General features: G+C 43.8%; 1 protein-coding gene across 1 annotated transcript; it reads left to right on the forward strand.

Moving 5' to 3' along the window:
* Positions 1–614: 614 nt before the first annotated feature.
* Positions 615–13166, forward strand: LOC144155205 (GEL complex subunit OPTI). Its single transcript, XM_077686514.1, has 4 exons — positions 615–849; positions 2177–2280; positions 3987–4116; positions 12935–13166. Exons 1-4 carry the CDS (start codon positions 745–747, stop codon positions 12974–12976), a joined length of 381 nt encoding a protein of 126 aa, XP_077542640.1. The 5' UTR covers positions 615–744; the 3' UTR covers positions 12977–13166.
* Positions 13167–13470: the final 304 nt, after the last annotated feature.

Here is a 13470-nt window from a genome sequence, read left to right on the forward strand (position 1 = left end):
TGTTTCCTTTTCTTTTTCGCTAATTATTATTTAGATCAAAGCTGACGAGGAAAATGACCGCTTTCTTCGTCTGAGCTCGTCTGGCATTTCTACCCGCAACCCACGCGCTCGATTTCTCTATTCCGCGCCGTGATAACGCACTGGCATACCATCAGTCCACGCTACGCGCGTTACTGTTTAATAACTCACCATCTCTGCGTTCGTGTAGATACTTTTTTCGAGAAACTTTAAACCGCGGTCGCCCGCACGAGAATACGACGTTGAGACGGCGCGGCAAAATAGTGGGGCAGTCTCTATCACGCGCACATCGGAATGCCACGTTGCCCCAGTACAGCGCGAATGTCAAACACATTACAGAGCATGCGGATGAAAGATTATTTATTTCCTACGTAGCAGAACAGATTCTGTCTTTCCGAAGGCGAGGATCTCAATTCAAATGCCGCGCCCCTTGCTGGAAAAGTTATGTTTAGCCAAGCCACGCATAAACCTAATGTCTTGTAAGGTCAATGGAAAAATACTTTGTGGCAAGGTGCATATTAACAAAATATTTCTGAAATACTTTTCGTGGAATGTTATTTTTGTCACATTGAACTGGATCTCTGCAAGTTTTTCACCGGCAGAGGGCTATGGACCTTAAATGTTGTCCGAGATGGTCCGGTCGGCGTGTTAAGCGTGTTGGACGTTATTTTGCAACCTCGTCTACGGGTACGGCCTCTGTTTAGTGTCGAACTGTACACAAACAAAATGAACCAAAAGCGAAAGCAGGCCGAGAAAAATGGCCATGCAAAAGGAAACCTATCGTCCGTCTGGGTACGAGCGTTCACACCGAACTCTGAATGGCCCGACAAGGTGAGTACAATCTTCGCCACTGTGTCTTCTGGCATGATCATATCGCATGCAGCGCTCGTCGGCGCTCACAGTGCTTTGCTTCTTGTATGTTGTGTTGTAAATCGAACACGACTAGGCATATATATTAACTGGTGCATAAAGCTGGAGGGCTGTCCCCGACTCCGCGACACGCAGCTTTTTTTTCAATAACTTTTTCTAGCGTTGCGAGAAGTTCATGCTTTCATTTTTTTTTTTTTTTTTTGTAACGTCCGCGTATCAGTGTTCGAGCGGTTGAAAGTTTACTTCGTCAGTTTGTTTTGCTGCTCCGAACTTTTGACGAGTTACTTTCGTCTCGCCTCAAGTGATCAGGTATTTGTAATCGGCGTTCTTATCACGGCATCGCTGCCCCACCAGCTTGCTCTTTCAAGACGGTGGTCTCATTTAGGGGGCTTCCTTGAAGATTTTTGCCTGCACGGTGCTGTACTGTTCCACGTAGCCCCGTCCAGGGTCCATATGGGTGGCATGCGCGTGTAAGGGCAGGCAAAAGGCGGATTCAAAATTGTGATGAAGTTGTGTAGAACCTGGAAACAGAAGCTTGAGGGAGTAAACACCGGTGACGTAAAAAAAATAAAAAAATAAGCAGTCTCTTGTAAGCTTCCCTCAAGTCGCTGCGGCTTTGGAATGATACCCTAAAACCGAGCATTGATGCCATAAATGCTTCAATGCATTACATGGAGTAAATTGACAGCGTTGTAAATCAAGTGTGGACGAATGGGATTCATTGGGTGGTCAAAGGAACATAGAGGAACCTTGCATTGTGAGCAAGTAATTTAGCCCTCTGGCTGAACTTAGTACTGTGTACTAAGAGTGCCGATATTATTTAGTGGCTCTAGCACTGTGTACGTTTGGAAAGCATACTTTATGCTCCATAAAATGTAATTGCAATGGAATAAGAGGACTACACTGGAGATACAGCTCTAAAGCAGTGCTTGTGCTTAACGTCCTAAGCACAGTGCCCGAGACTACTTTCCCTAAAGGAGCTGGCAATGCCCGAGACTACTTTCCCTAAAGGAGCTGGCAATGACAAATGAACTTTCAGGACCCAAGCGCTTTTGCGTGATCCCCCAAGTGCCACTCAGATACATTGCTAGCCATCACGCATCTGAAAAAACTAGTGGACTGTTCACACCGACAGCTTATTGCAAGGCATGGGTTAATATTGTGTACGTGAACTCCAAGAAAATATTTGTTTTGAACTGTTTCATTTTATTTCATTCTTCTCTGGTGTCTTGCTTCATGGGTGGTAATCCCATTACTGAAAACGTGTTTATGTTCTGAATACCTACAGGACGAATTTCTCGATGTCCTGTACTGGTCGCGGCAAATCCTTGGAATTCTCCTTGGGTTGGCGTGGGGCCTTGTGCCTCTTAAAGGCTTCGTGGGAATCGCACTGTAAGTATGCCCTCAAAGCTACATGTTGACAAGCCCGTTTCATTCAATGGTGGGGCCCGAAAATTGGCGAGAGAGATAATTGCTATTCCCGACTGCTTCTTGAGCTCAGCAAGTCACCTAAGCAAGGCAGTGGTGCAGACTGTAGGCAGCCACAAAGGAAAGGGATGTATATCAAATAGAGCTGAGCTTGTACTGTGGCTGCCAGCATGCTGTTGACCTCGTCACTGCACAGAAAATAACTCGTGTGGTGAAAGCCTCTTGTCCACGATTGGAGTGCACAGCAGTTGAAGGGACCACAAAGACAAAGTGCACGTTTAGTTAATTTAAAATGTTGCCATGTCAGAACATCAATCTTGCTGATTCCAACTCAAACTTTAAACAGTTAAGATAATAAGGAAAGAGACAGAAGAGTGGCGGCTCGCTGGCCATTTTTTCGCTTTGTCCCTGTGACCCCACAATGACTGGTTTGTGCAATTGGGGCTACTGGATAAAGATTTCGTTGATAAACTTGATTGTGCAGTTGTATCAGGGCCTCTCGTTCTGTTCAATGGCACCGCTTGAATGCTAGCGTGTAATTTACACACTGATTACCTTGCTTTTGGTACGTCTTCAATGCCACTACTGCTGACATTGTGCAGTGGGGATCTTGAAGTTTATCAGTATTAATGATCGTCTTTTAAGGTTCCTTGGGGGCTGGAATTGAGTTGAGGGAGTTATCAAAGACTGGTTTCTTTCAAATAAAACAGGGATGTAGCTCAAGATGCGTCATGGTCTCTTTAAGGATGTGGAAGCACTTGAGCGTAAACACAATGCATGTTGCAGGTATAAAAACCGTAGTGGCCACCTGTGGCATCCTAGTAAGCTATACTCGGTGACAACTTAAGAACGGCACCGGAAGTTGCCGCTGTGCCTTATCATTGTAGCCGGATGTTTCGCACATGGCTACCTGTAAGAAGGCTCCACTCCCACATAGCTCTAGCTGCCAAATAAAAAAGTTTTCTCTCTCTCTCCGCGCGGCGCAAGTAGGGCGTTACTAGGAATATTTTGAACATGGCGTGAGCCGTTCCTGTGATTTTTTGGACTTAATATGCTTATAAACGACTCCAGTGACGACAAACAAACTGCGTGAGACAAGACAGACGATATCGCGCATTCATAGCAAACCCCTTTCAAAACGCGCGCACTGACGTCACGGGTCCGGCGCTTTGGCGGAGTGATATACTACATGAGGTGGTGCCGTTCTTGAGTTGTAACCGAGTATAGCCAGTTTTAGTGCCATGTGCTGGCTTGTTCCACATGTTAAACAATGACAACGCACAACTTCACTCGACCTGAAAGATTGTATTGTAATAGCACTCGTGCTACGTTTAATACGAACTTTGATCACATAAGCTGTGTAATGAAAACAAAACAAAACAGAAAAACCAGTGGTGAATCACCAGTTCTTTTTCTGCAGTAGACGTGTGATGCTGCCAATCTAACTTATCTGACAGGGCTGATGCTGACAAATGCAATCGCAAATTGAGTTCGCAGTAGTGCACATAGACAATCAAGCAGTCCCAGTTATGTTCCACCAGTTCAAAATGACAAGTGTGTGGTGTTTTGTGTCTTGTGCAGAAGTGTTGGAGTGCAGTGTATTTGGTGTTAGGAGTGGGGGAGTAATTGTAGAGGCATTTTTTTTATGCCCATCTTCTGCTCTTTTTCAGGTTCTTCTGTGTAAACACTGTACTTGTGTACGGGTACACAAGTTCATTTCAAAAGGTGGACGATGAAGAGTACGGTGGAGTTTGGGAGCTCGTGAAGGAAGGTTTTGTCACCTCATTTGCAGGCTTTTTGGTAGGTGACTTGTTTGAAAGGGGGGGGGGGGGGGGGAATCGACTGTGGGCCCTCAAATCTGCTTCCACAGCATTGTGCCAAATGCTCTGCAGCAACCTGAATAGTGCCTGCCATTATGCCTGTCTTTTCAGATGAAACTGTATCATAATTATTTTGGTGAAATGTGGTGAAGCACTGCTTCTACAGCATATAACACATTATGGAGGTGTAGTCTTTCCAGACGAACTTGAGGGGACCGTTTAAACCTGTCCATTTTATATGAAGTTGAAGTGTTGAATAGATATTTAAAGCAAGTTTGAACTGCTGTTTGATGTTCATTGAGTGAAAAAAATTTTCCAGTGAAAATATATATTTTGCTTGTCAGGGAAGATAAAAAATTGCCCTTTTGTATGTTGCAACTGCGAAGAGTAACATTTGTAATGATTGGCTCTTCTTCCATGCAACCATACACAGGGTTTTCCCATAATTTAGACAGGATTAGAATTTAAAATTTGTATTTACCAGCAACTGAGTAATTGCAATAATTATAAAAGGTGGCGTGGGCCATCTCAGTATTATTGTATTTTGAGTTACGATGGAAATATTAAAGATAAAGCAATTAGCTTCTTGGCGAGTAAATCTGGGCGAAATTTAAAAAAAAAATGTGTAGAGTGTCAAGACACCATTCTTAACAATGTGGACTGTTAGTGCAAGCAGGTAGTTCCCTCGAAAACATTTTAAAAGTAGCTCAGATAATGTTGCAACACCTTTACATTGGAAACATTTTAAAACATTTCATCATCATCTTAGCTGTCATCATAATCATATTTATATCCACTGCAGAACGAAGGTCTCTACCATATGTTTCCAACTGCTCCTATCCTGCACTGTCGAAATGTATTCTTTGCCCCTGAATTTTCTTCTCTCATCCTTCCAATGAGTCTCATCCTTTCAGGTCATCGTGTACTTATAATCCTGTCTCTCGGTAGCCATTCTGTTGTCACTTCTCAGCCTTACGAGCCTGGCCCAGTTCCACTTAAAGGCCAACTGCACTCAAAAAATTTCAACCTCATGAAAATGTTATTTCCGTATAGTCTGCCTAAAAAGACTGCAAGATACAAAATATGACAGGTGAAATACGCGTATCTGCAGTGGAAATGGCCATCAAAGATCAGAGATTTTGAAGCCGGAATGGAGGAGAGCGCGGCCATTACTTCCAGGCTGAAGTGACATTCCAGCCAGCCCAGCCGGCGAGCGAGTGGCGGCACGCGGCTGGCCGGCCGGGGCAAACCTGCACGCAACGCTTCCCCCTCGATTGATTGATTGATTGATTGATTGATTGATTGATTGTAGGGTTGAAAGCGCCGACACATTGCAGGCGTTGAGGTGTGCCGTAGTGGAGGGCTCCGGATTAATTTTGACCACCTGGGGATCTTTAACGTGCGCTGAAATCTTCTCGTACACTCGGGCGTTTTTGCTTCTCACCTCCATCAGAAAACCGGCCTCCGCGGCTGGGAATCGAACCCACGTCCTCGTGCTCAGCAGCATAACGCTTTAGCCACTGAGCTACTGCGGTGGGTTGCGCTTTGCCCTCGCAGCAGTCATAGGAGAAACGCGGCCAGCGGAGCTCGACCGGTTCTCCTTGCTGGCTGTAGGAAAGAGTGCAGGGCCAGCCGCAATGTCACTTCCGCTTCATGGCAGTTTGCACGGTCTGTTTGACAGGTGCGCCGTCACCTGCGACGGGGCTATTTTAAACGTGTATAACTAATTAACAGCGGACTTCACGGATCTACCAATCATGTCCCAGTTTTGTTTGACGGTATGTACTGTACATTCAAAGTAAATTTGAGTGCAGTTGGCCTTTAATTTGAGCGAGGGTGTCTTCCACCTGAGTTTGCTCCCTAAACCAATTGGATTGTTTCCTGTCCTTAATCCTTAAGTGTTACTCCTATCACTGTTCTTTTCAGGGCTTGTTGGGCTGAGCTCAGTTTTTATTCAAGGTGTTACTGCCCATAAGTCATCACCTGGGATGCTCATTGGTTGCATATCTTTATTTTTATGGACAGAGTTAGCCTAATGCTCATTACTTCAGAGTGCTTGCCAAACGCTTTCCAGACCACACCAATTCTAAGCCTGATTTCATTTTTTTTTGTTTTGATAAGCACTAACAACTTGTCCAAGATAGTTATATTCGTTTACCTGTTGTAGTGGTTCATTACTTTACCAGAAAAAGAGGCTTTGGGCATGACTGTTTAACACTACTTCCGCTTTTTTCATCTTTATCTTTAACCCTGTGGCTGAGCTTTCTAAGTACTGTTTGTGCGGCATTCTTTGCTGGTAATTTCCTGAACAAGACTAAGTCATCCCCAAATCTTATGTGACTGAGATGTTCTACATCTACTTGCATCCCTGACTTCTCCCAATCAAGCTTCCTCGGACGGGCTGTAAATAATTTCGGAAAGATTGCGTTTGATTGCCTCGCGCCTTTCCTGATTGGAAATTTCCCACTCTTATGGAAGATTACTGGGCCCGCACGTCCCCTATGTATGTCCTCCAAGAGGTCTATGTAGGTCTCCTCTACTCTGTAATCTCGTAGTGCTTCCATTGCTGTAGCAGTGTCTACTGAACAAAACTTTTTTTTGTAATCTATAAATGCCATGTAAAGGGCCAGTTAACCAGCCGTACAGTATAGGTTGCTAAGAATCTCTGGTTTCAGACAGGCTGCCTCTGGAATTTTAACTTGGCCACATTCAACACATGAACTCAGTTTAGCAAGGGAAGCTCAGCTGTGCTATTAGTGGAGCTCTTGGACATTAATTGGGATGTCATAGGATTAAGCGAGGTTTGAAGAATAGAAGAAGGCTTCACGGAGTTGAGTAGCGGGCATATTGTGTGCTACCGAGGGCCTCAAGAAAAGAAGGATCACGGCGTGGGATTCTTGAGTGGCAGAGGTAGCAGGGAAGAGGAGGAATTCATCAGCATTAACAAAAGAGTCGCAGTCATTGTGATCGAGCTAAACAAGCAATACAGGTTAAAGATAGTTCAAGCCTATGTACCAACAGCTAGCTATGATGATGACGCCATAGACAGTTTCTACGAGGATGTCAAATCAGCAATGAGTGAGAGAACATCACAGTTCACGATTGTAATGGGAAGAGTAGGTGAGGAGTAAGTAGAAGAAAGGTCAGTAGGAAACTTTGGAATATGCAGTCGCAATAGCCGAGGAAGTACACTAGTTGGATTTGCGGAGAGAAATAACCGTAGGTTAATGAACACATTCTTCTGCAAATGAAGGAATAGAAAATGGACATTGACAAGTCCGAATGGTTTAACTAAAAGTGAAATCGACTTCATTTTAAGTGACAATCGATGTATTGTGCAGTATGTGGAGGTGCTAGGCAAGGTTCGGAGCAGCGATCATAGGATTGTAAAGGGCAAAATAAGGCTGATTATTAAAAGGAAAGTAGGGAAACTAGCCAAAAGTAGGAAATCCAACATGGAGTCAGTTAGAGCCAGGATGCAGTAGTTGAAACTAACCCTTCAGATCCAATTCACGCTTTTAACTGGAGGAAGTGTGGTCAGCATAGACATCGTAAACGACAACCTAATGACGGTAATCAGAGATCAACAGTAGCTGTAGGAGAAGCAGAATTTAGGAAAGAAACTGGTAAACTAAGTCAGAAAATGAAGGAACTTATTGCACCACATAGAAACATGAAATTGTAAAGGATGGTGGATTGGTGGGGCTGTCAAAATTAACGGAAGAAAAGCTAATGATACTTGTGCCTCCAACATGGCAATGATTGAGGAAACACCGAAGATAGGAGGAATCTTAAAAGCAACAAAGGAGAAGCTAGCGATTGGAAAAGAGAATATACACACCCAGAGACAAACAGGATAACATTACACACAGCACGAATGAGACAATAAAAGTAGCAGAATTATTGTTTACCAGTCTGTATGCTAGCACTGTTAGGCCAGGGGACACTACTGAGCTTACAAGCTTAGTTTGCAAGGTCCTGCTCATAAATAAAGAGGAGGTAGGAAAGGCGCTCAAGGGTACAAAAAAAGAAAATCTACAGGTGATGATGGCATAACTATCTATCTCTTAAAGGAGGGAAGAGATATTGTACTAGAAAAGCTTGCTAAACTATTTTCAGAATGCCTCAGGGCTTTAAAAGTGCCCATAACCTGGAAAAACGCTAACATAATTCTGATTCACGAGAAGGTAGATACCAAAAAGGTTTAAGAATTAGAGACCCATCAGCCTATTCGGTAGAGACCCATCAGCCTATTTGGTTGTGTACCAGTTGTTTACCAATGTAATAGTTAACCGCATAAGCGACAGCCTAGATTTTCACGAACCAAGGAACCAGGCTGGATTTAGAAAAGGATACTCTACAACAGATCTCATTCATGTCATCATTCAATGGAAAAATTTAGAAAAAATAGAAAAATAAACAACTTTAAATGGCATTTACAGACTATGAAAAGGCGTTTGATTCAGTAGACATTGCAACAGTGCTTGAAGCATTAAAAGACCACGAAATAGAGGAGGCTTGCATAAGATTCTTAGACGAGGAATATAAGGGATGTGCGGGCAAGGCAATCCTTCACAAGGAATGTGAAAAGTTTCTGTCCAGGAAGGGAGTACAACAAGGGGATTCGATTTCACCAAAATTATTCACATGTCTGGAAGGGGTAATCAGGAAGCTTGACTGGAAAAAGAGAAGATTACAGATGAATGGCAAATACATGAGCCATTTTGAGGTTTGCAGGTGAGACAGTCTTACTCAGTGAGTCTGCAGAACACCTGCAAAAAATGCTTGAGGAACTACAATAAGAAAGCTTGGCCATGAGGATAAAGATCATGGGGTTCGCGGCTATAAATGGGCTGTATTACCGGGCTAGTGAGTCGGAACACAAGCACCAGAGCCGCAATCCACCACGTGGTGTCGCATGGATGCCGCTTTGGGTCCAATCAACTCGCCGAAGGTGCCAAAGATGAGCTCGGAGGCAGGCGAAGTCGATGAAGTGCGCTTTACTCCAGAGTCAGTTGAATATACACTATGTACGAGGGAGCGGCTGTCCCGAGCTAGGACGGAGGACGGAGTTCCCGCCTCGTAGTCGGGGAACGGAACGTTCCTGGTGCGACCGGGCGGTTCGACCGTGTGTGGAGAAAAGGCCTTGGGGAAGCTCCCGCGCGCAGTTTTATGCCTCTGTGGGAGAGAAGGGTCTCCCAGGGAGGAGGAGGGTGCTTGGGGGCTAAAAGGGTAGGCCGGCGCGTCGGATGGCAGAGGAGGGCGTATCGCGTCTCGTGTGAAAGCCTGCGAGACTTGGCGCGCTCCTTGCCGCTGACGGCAGCGGCCCGGGCGGCGGCGCTGGCCTACTAGCTCTAAGCAAGACATAGGGTCAGACATGGTCCCCACAGGATAAATATGAATAAATGGAAAGTAATGATGAATGAACGAAACACTAGAGCAAGTAGAAGGATATAGCTACCTCGGACAGGTTGTCAGCACCGATTCCCTATGGGCTGGGGTGCACTCGGCAAGCGCTCTCAAATGGCGAAAAGTAAGCTACCTCTATCACTAGAAAGAAAAGCATGCAACCAGTGCATACTGCTGGTGATGACATATAGAGCTGAAACTTAACACCTCGCTAAACAACTGGAAAGGAAACGGGTTGGCTCAACGGTCCATGGAACGAAGGATGATATGAGCAAAGCTTAGGGACAGGAAATGAGCTTCTTGGATTACGGAACAAACTCCAGTAAATATATTGTAGTTCAAATTAAGGAAGAACTGGACTTCGGCTAATCACGTAGTGAGACTAAATGACTACAGGTGGACCACCAGGGTAATAGAGTTGCTGCCGAGAAACGGGTCTAAATAAAGGAGAAAGCCGTTAACTCATCGGAAGGATGAAATGAGGAAATTCAGAGCCATAGATTGGACTCTGGCAGCGGAGCATGGGAGCAGTTGGAGGTCAATGGGAGAAGCATTCGTCCTGCAACGAACCTAAACAGGCTGATGGTGATGATGGTGATGGTGACGATTAGTTTCTTTTTTTTTTTTTTTTTTTGTACTCCACAACTTTCACCTAGTTGATTGTGTGAATATGATTTATGGTTGAGTAACTTTGCCAAAATCCAACCTGTTCTCTCGGTTTTTGGAAATCTAATGTGTCGCTTATGAGGTTAACTACTTTGGTAATCAACTTGTGCGCTTTGTATACTATAAAGAATAGGCTCATAGGTCTCCAAGCTCTGTGACATGTCCTTTCTTGGAAATGAATTAGAATTAGGTTGACCTTTTCATTTTTACGAATACCACAGGACTGGTTGATAGCAGCACCTTCTGCATCACATGGCTCTAGTGCAATTTCTTGGAGGGCATACTTCACAGCTAACTGAATGAAGTATGCATGCTGAATTGTTTGTGCTGTTTTTTTTTTAAATCACATATGTGGAAAATTGGCAAAGCAATTCTGAGTTCTTTGACATATCTGAAAAGTTCCTCAAACATGTTTGCCCTTTTCAGGGTCAGCTGTGCAGTTGTAAGCAAGCAACAAACAGCATGCAACAGAATGGGGCTGTAGAGTAACGGTGGGAAAAAAATTTCAAAGCAAACAAAAACATATCTTGAAGGGCTGCATATCTAGAGGAAAAATGCTTTACAAGGACAAAGTTACCAAATGTATTTTAAAGTGAGTACAGCCAGGGGAGGTGGTTTGTCTCCTCCACCAAAACCTTCAATATTCCTTTCTTTAGTGGTCACCATTTGCAGTGAAAGGATTCTTCTTTGGTCTCTGTTTAGCATCTCAAATATGTGCCTGACTTGAAGGGACACTGAGGTCAATGAGCAAGTTTGTGTGAATGGAAGTCCAACCTTCCCATAGTCCTCCTGACATTTGTTTAGTGGTGAAGGATGGCTCAGTTGCTGATAAATCATTCACTAGATAGCAAACTTCTCTTCCTCATTTCCCTCACAGCAATTTCATGATGCAAAAAACTAGCTGTGTGAGGTTCGCGTACATCAAACCAATCACTTGCGTGCACAAGCCTCACCACATGCTGTTTGCATACCTGGTAACATTGCGCACCACACACATCTATATATTTTCTATGTCGGAAGTAACGAAGCATCTTTTATGCACGCCTTTAATGAGTGCTGATGCACGATCCACTCAAGTCATGGGTCTCGTAGCTTGCCTATCACGCTCAAGTTTGTTTGTTGCACATTCATGTATACATCCTTTCTGGGCTTAAAGACAAAGTATTTGTGCTTTGATCCTCTGGCACACTTCATTGTCTTAATCTATCGTTGTAACTCCGGTTGTTCCCGCTACCTATATTCCTGAGCTGTGACAGCCAAGCTAGCCACACTACGAATACCACTTTCTTCTAAAGTTTTGTGGGGAAGCCCTATTCTCAACTTTAGCTTATAGCCTGTTCCGATTTGGCTTGCAGTTTGGGCACAATGACTGAAAGCCAGTTGGAGAGGGCCTTTTGATGCCATCATAATGTTGTGATACCCAGGCGAAATTGGCAGTGTGGGCCAGGACTGGTCTGTATTTTTGGCGCTTTATTGCAGGGGTCAGTGGTAGTTGGTCACTTTATGTAAACTGACTTTAGCCAAGATTAGCATTTGGAAAGGGTGTTTACTACAACAAAAGACCACCGTTATTAACCCTTTGAGGGGCAAATTGTTTTGCCAAATGCGACCCCCCTTGGTCGATTTTTTTTATTGCTGATTTAAATTCTTTGGACGAATCTATTTCGAGAAAAAATTGTAATTTTTTGGGGGGGGTGACCATAAAGTGATAAAAAAATTGTTTGTGTTGTTACATACACATGGCTTATTTATGAGTAACACAAGAAGAATCCTAAAAAGTTTTGCGGCCGCAAGAAGGATGAGAAACGCAAGAAGTGCATCAGTTTTGCGGGCGCAAGAAGCAGGAAGCGCCCGGAGGACGAAACCGAAACTAGCCACAGCGTGCCCGCGCGTGACTGGATGAGCAAGTGATAGCCGGCGCTCCGCTGTAATAAAGTATAAAGAAAGAAAAGGAGAGCTATCGGCGCAAGAAAAAAATTTCACGTATTTGTGCAGTGTGGCAGCACCTGCTAAGTGACAGAAATGATCGGAAAAGGCGCGCTTTTTAAACATACAAGCAATGACATGCATGCACGTCAGTGACCATTTTGAAGGTATTTGCTGGGGACGTACATGTACGTCATTTACCCTGAAAGGGGGGACACTGGTATTAAAAACAACTTTTTCATTTTCAAGTAAACTCTGTCAAACTTGTCAGTCTTGCTGCTTGTTTCCCACTGATTTAAAATATGCCGTTATTTTTTTCAGCTGGTCAATTAGCTCCCAAGGTAATTAGAGATAATTAGCCATTTCTGGAAGTTGGTCTTCGCACCGAATGTGAAGTTACTGTGTGAGCTTTGGTTCACTATTGGCTTGGCCTGCATCACTTTCTTTTTTCCACTTTTTTGAGGTTGAAACATACCAATATAGAAATTTCCAGTTGTGTTTTTATAAACTCGTGGAGGCATATTGTTTTAATGTCTGTTGCACGATTTTTACTGCTTCCGGTACATGTTGTGTGGAATGCCTGGCAGGGGGAGCTGGCAATATTTCACATTTTTGCCATTTTCCATGTTATTTTCGAAATGCTGCTCATGAGGATGACATATTTGTATTCTGTGTGAGCTAATGTATTGATCTAGAACAACTTGTACTTTGTCTTCAGTGTCCCTTTAATGTGATGGCATTGCATGCTTTGTCAACATTGTGTCGTTATTGATGGTTGTGGTCCTTTCTTCATGCAGGTAACGTGGATAATGATCTACTCTGCAATGCAATACGACTGACGTGTCTGTGGTTGACGGGACTGGTGGTGATGTGTGTGGTGACACGATTCTTCCATCCATCTGTGCATAGGGCAAGGAAAAATGGACATGTGAAGCATACAGAACTGGTTCTCATTTTTTTGCCGCTGGCACGCACATCTCATGTCATATACACTATGCCTGTAATAAATCTACAGATTTTTTAGAGACATTCAACAGTGTTTTATGAACTTGGGCTGTAGGGTTCCTCAATATTCCTTCTTCTATTTAACCAAAAATTTAATATTTGGTTAAATAGTTTGGGGGAGGCTCTTGCTGGAGTAAGTTTCTTGTGAAAAAATTGCTTGATGACCATGCAATGTGATGGAAATGACAGCGCAGCCATAGGGTGAATTAGGCGGTAACATGATAAAACAACTGCTTGCTAAGGTATATTCCTAGGAAGACACGTTTCGCTACGTGAATGTAAGCATGTTATACCTTACACCGGTTCGTGAGCGATCACCCTAGGCTGT

The sequence above is a fragment of the Haemaphysalis longicornis genome, unplaced genomic scaffold (assembly GCF_048455015.1).
Source record: "Haemaphysalis longicornis isolate Haplotype H1 unplaced genomic scaffold, Haemaphysalis longicornis Haplotype H1 scaffold_1, whole genome shotgun sequence".
Lineage (NCBI taxonomy): Eukaryota > Metazoa > Arthropoda > Arachnida > Ixodida > Ixodidae > Haemaphysalis > Haemaphysalis longicornis.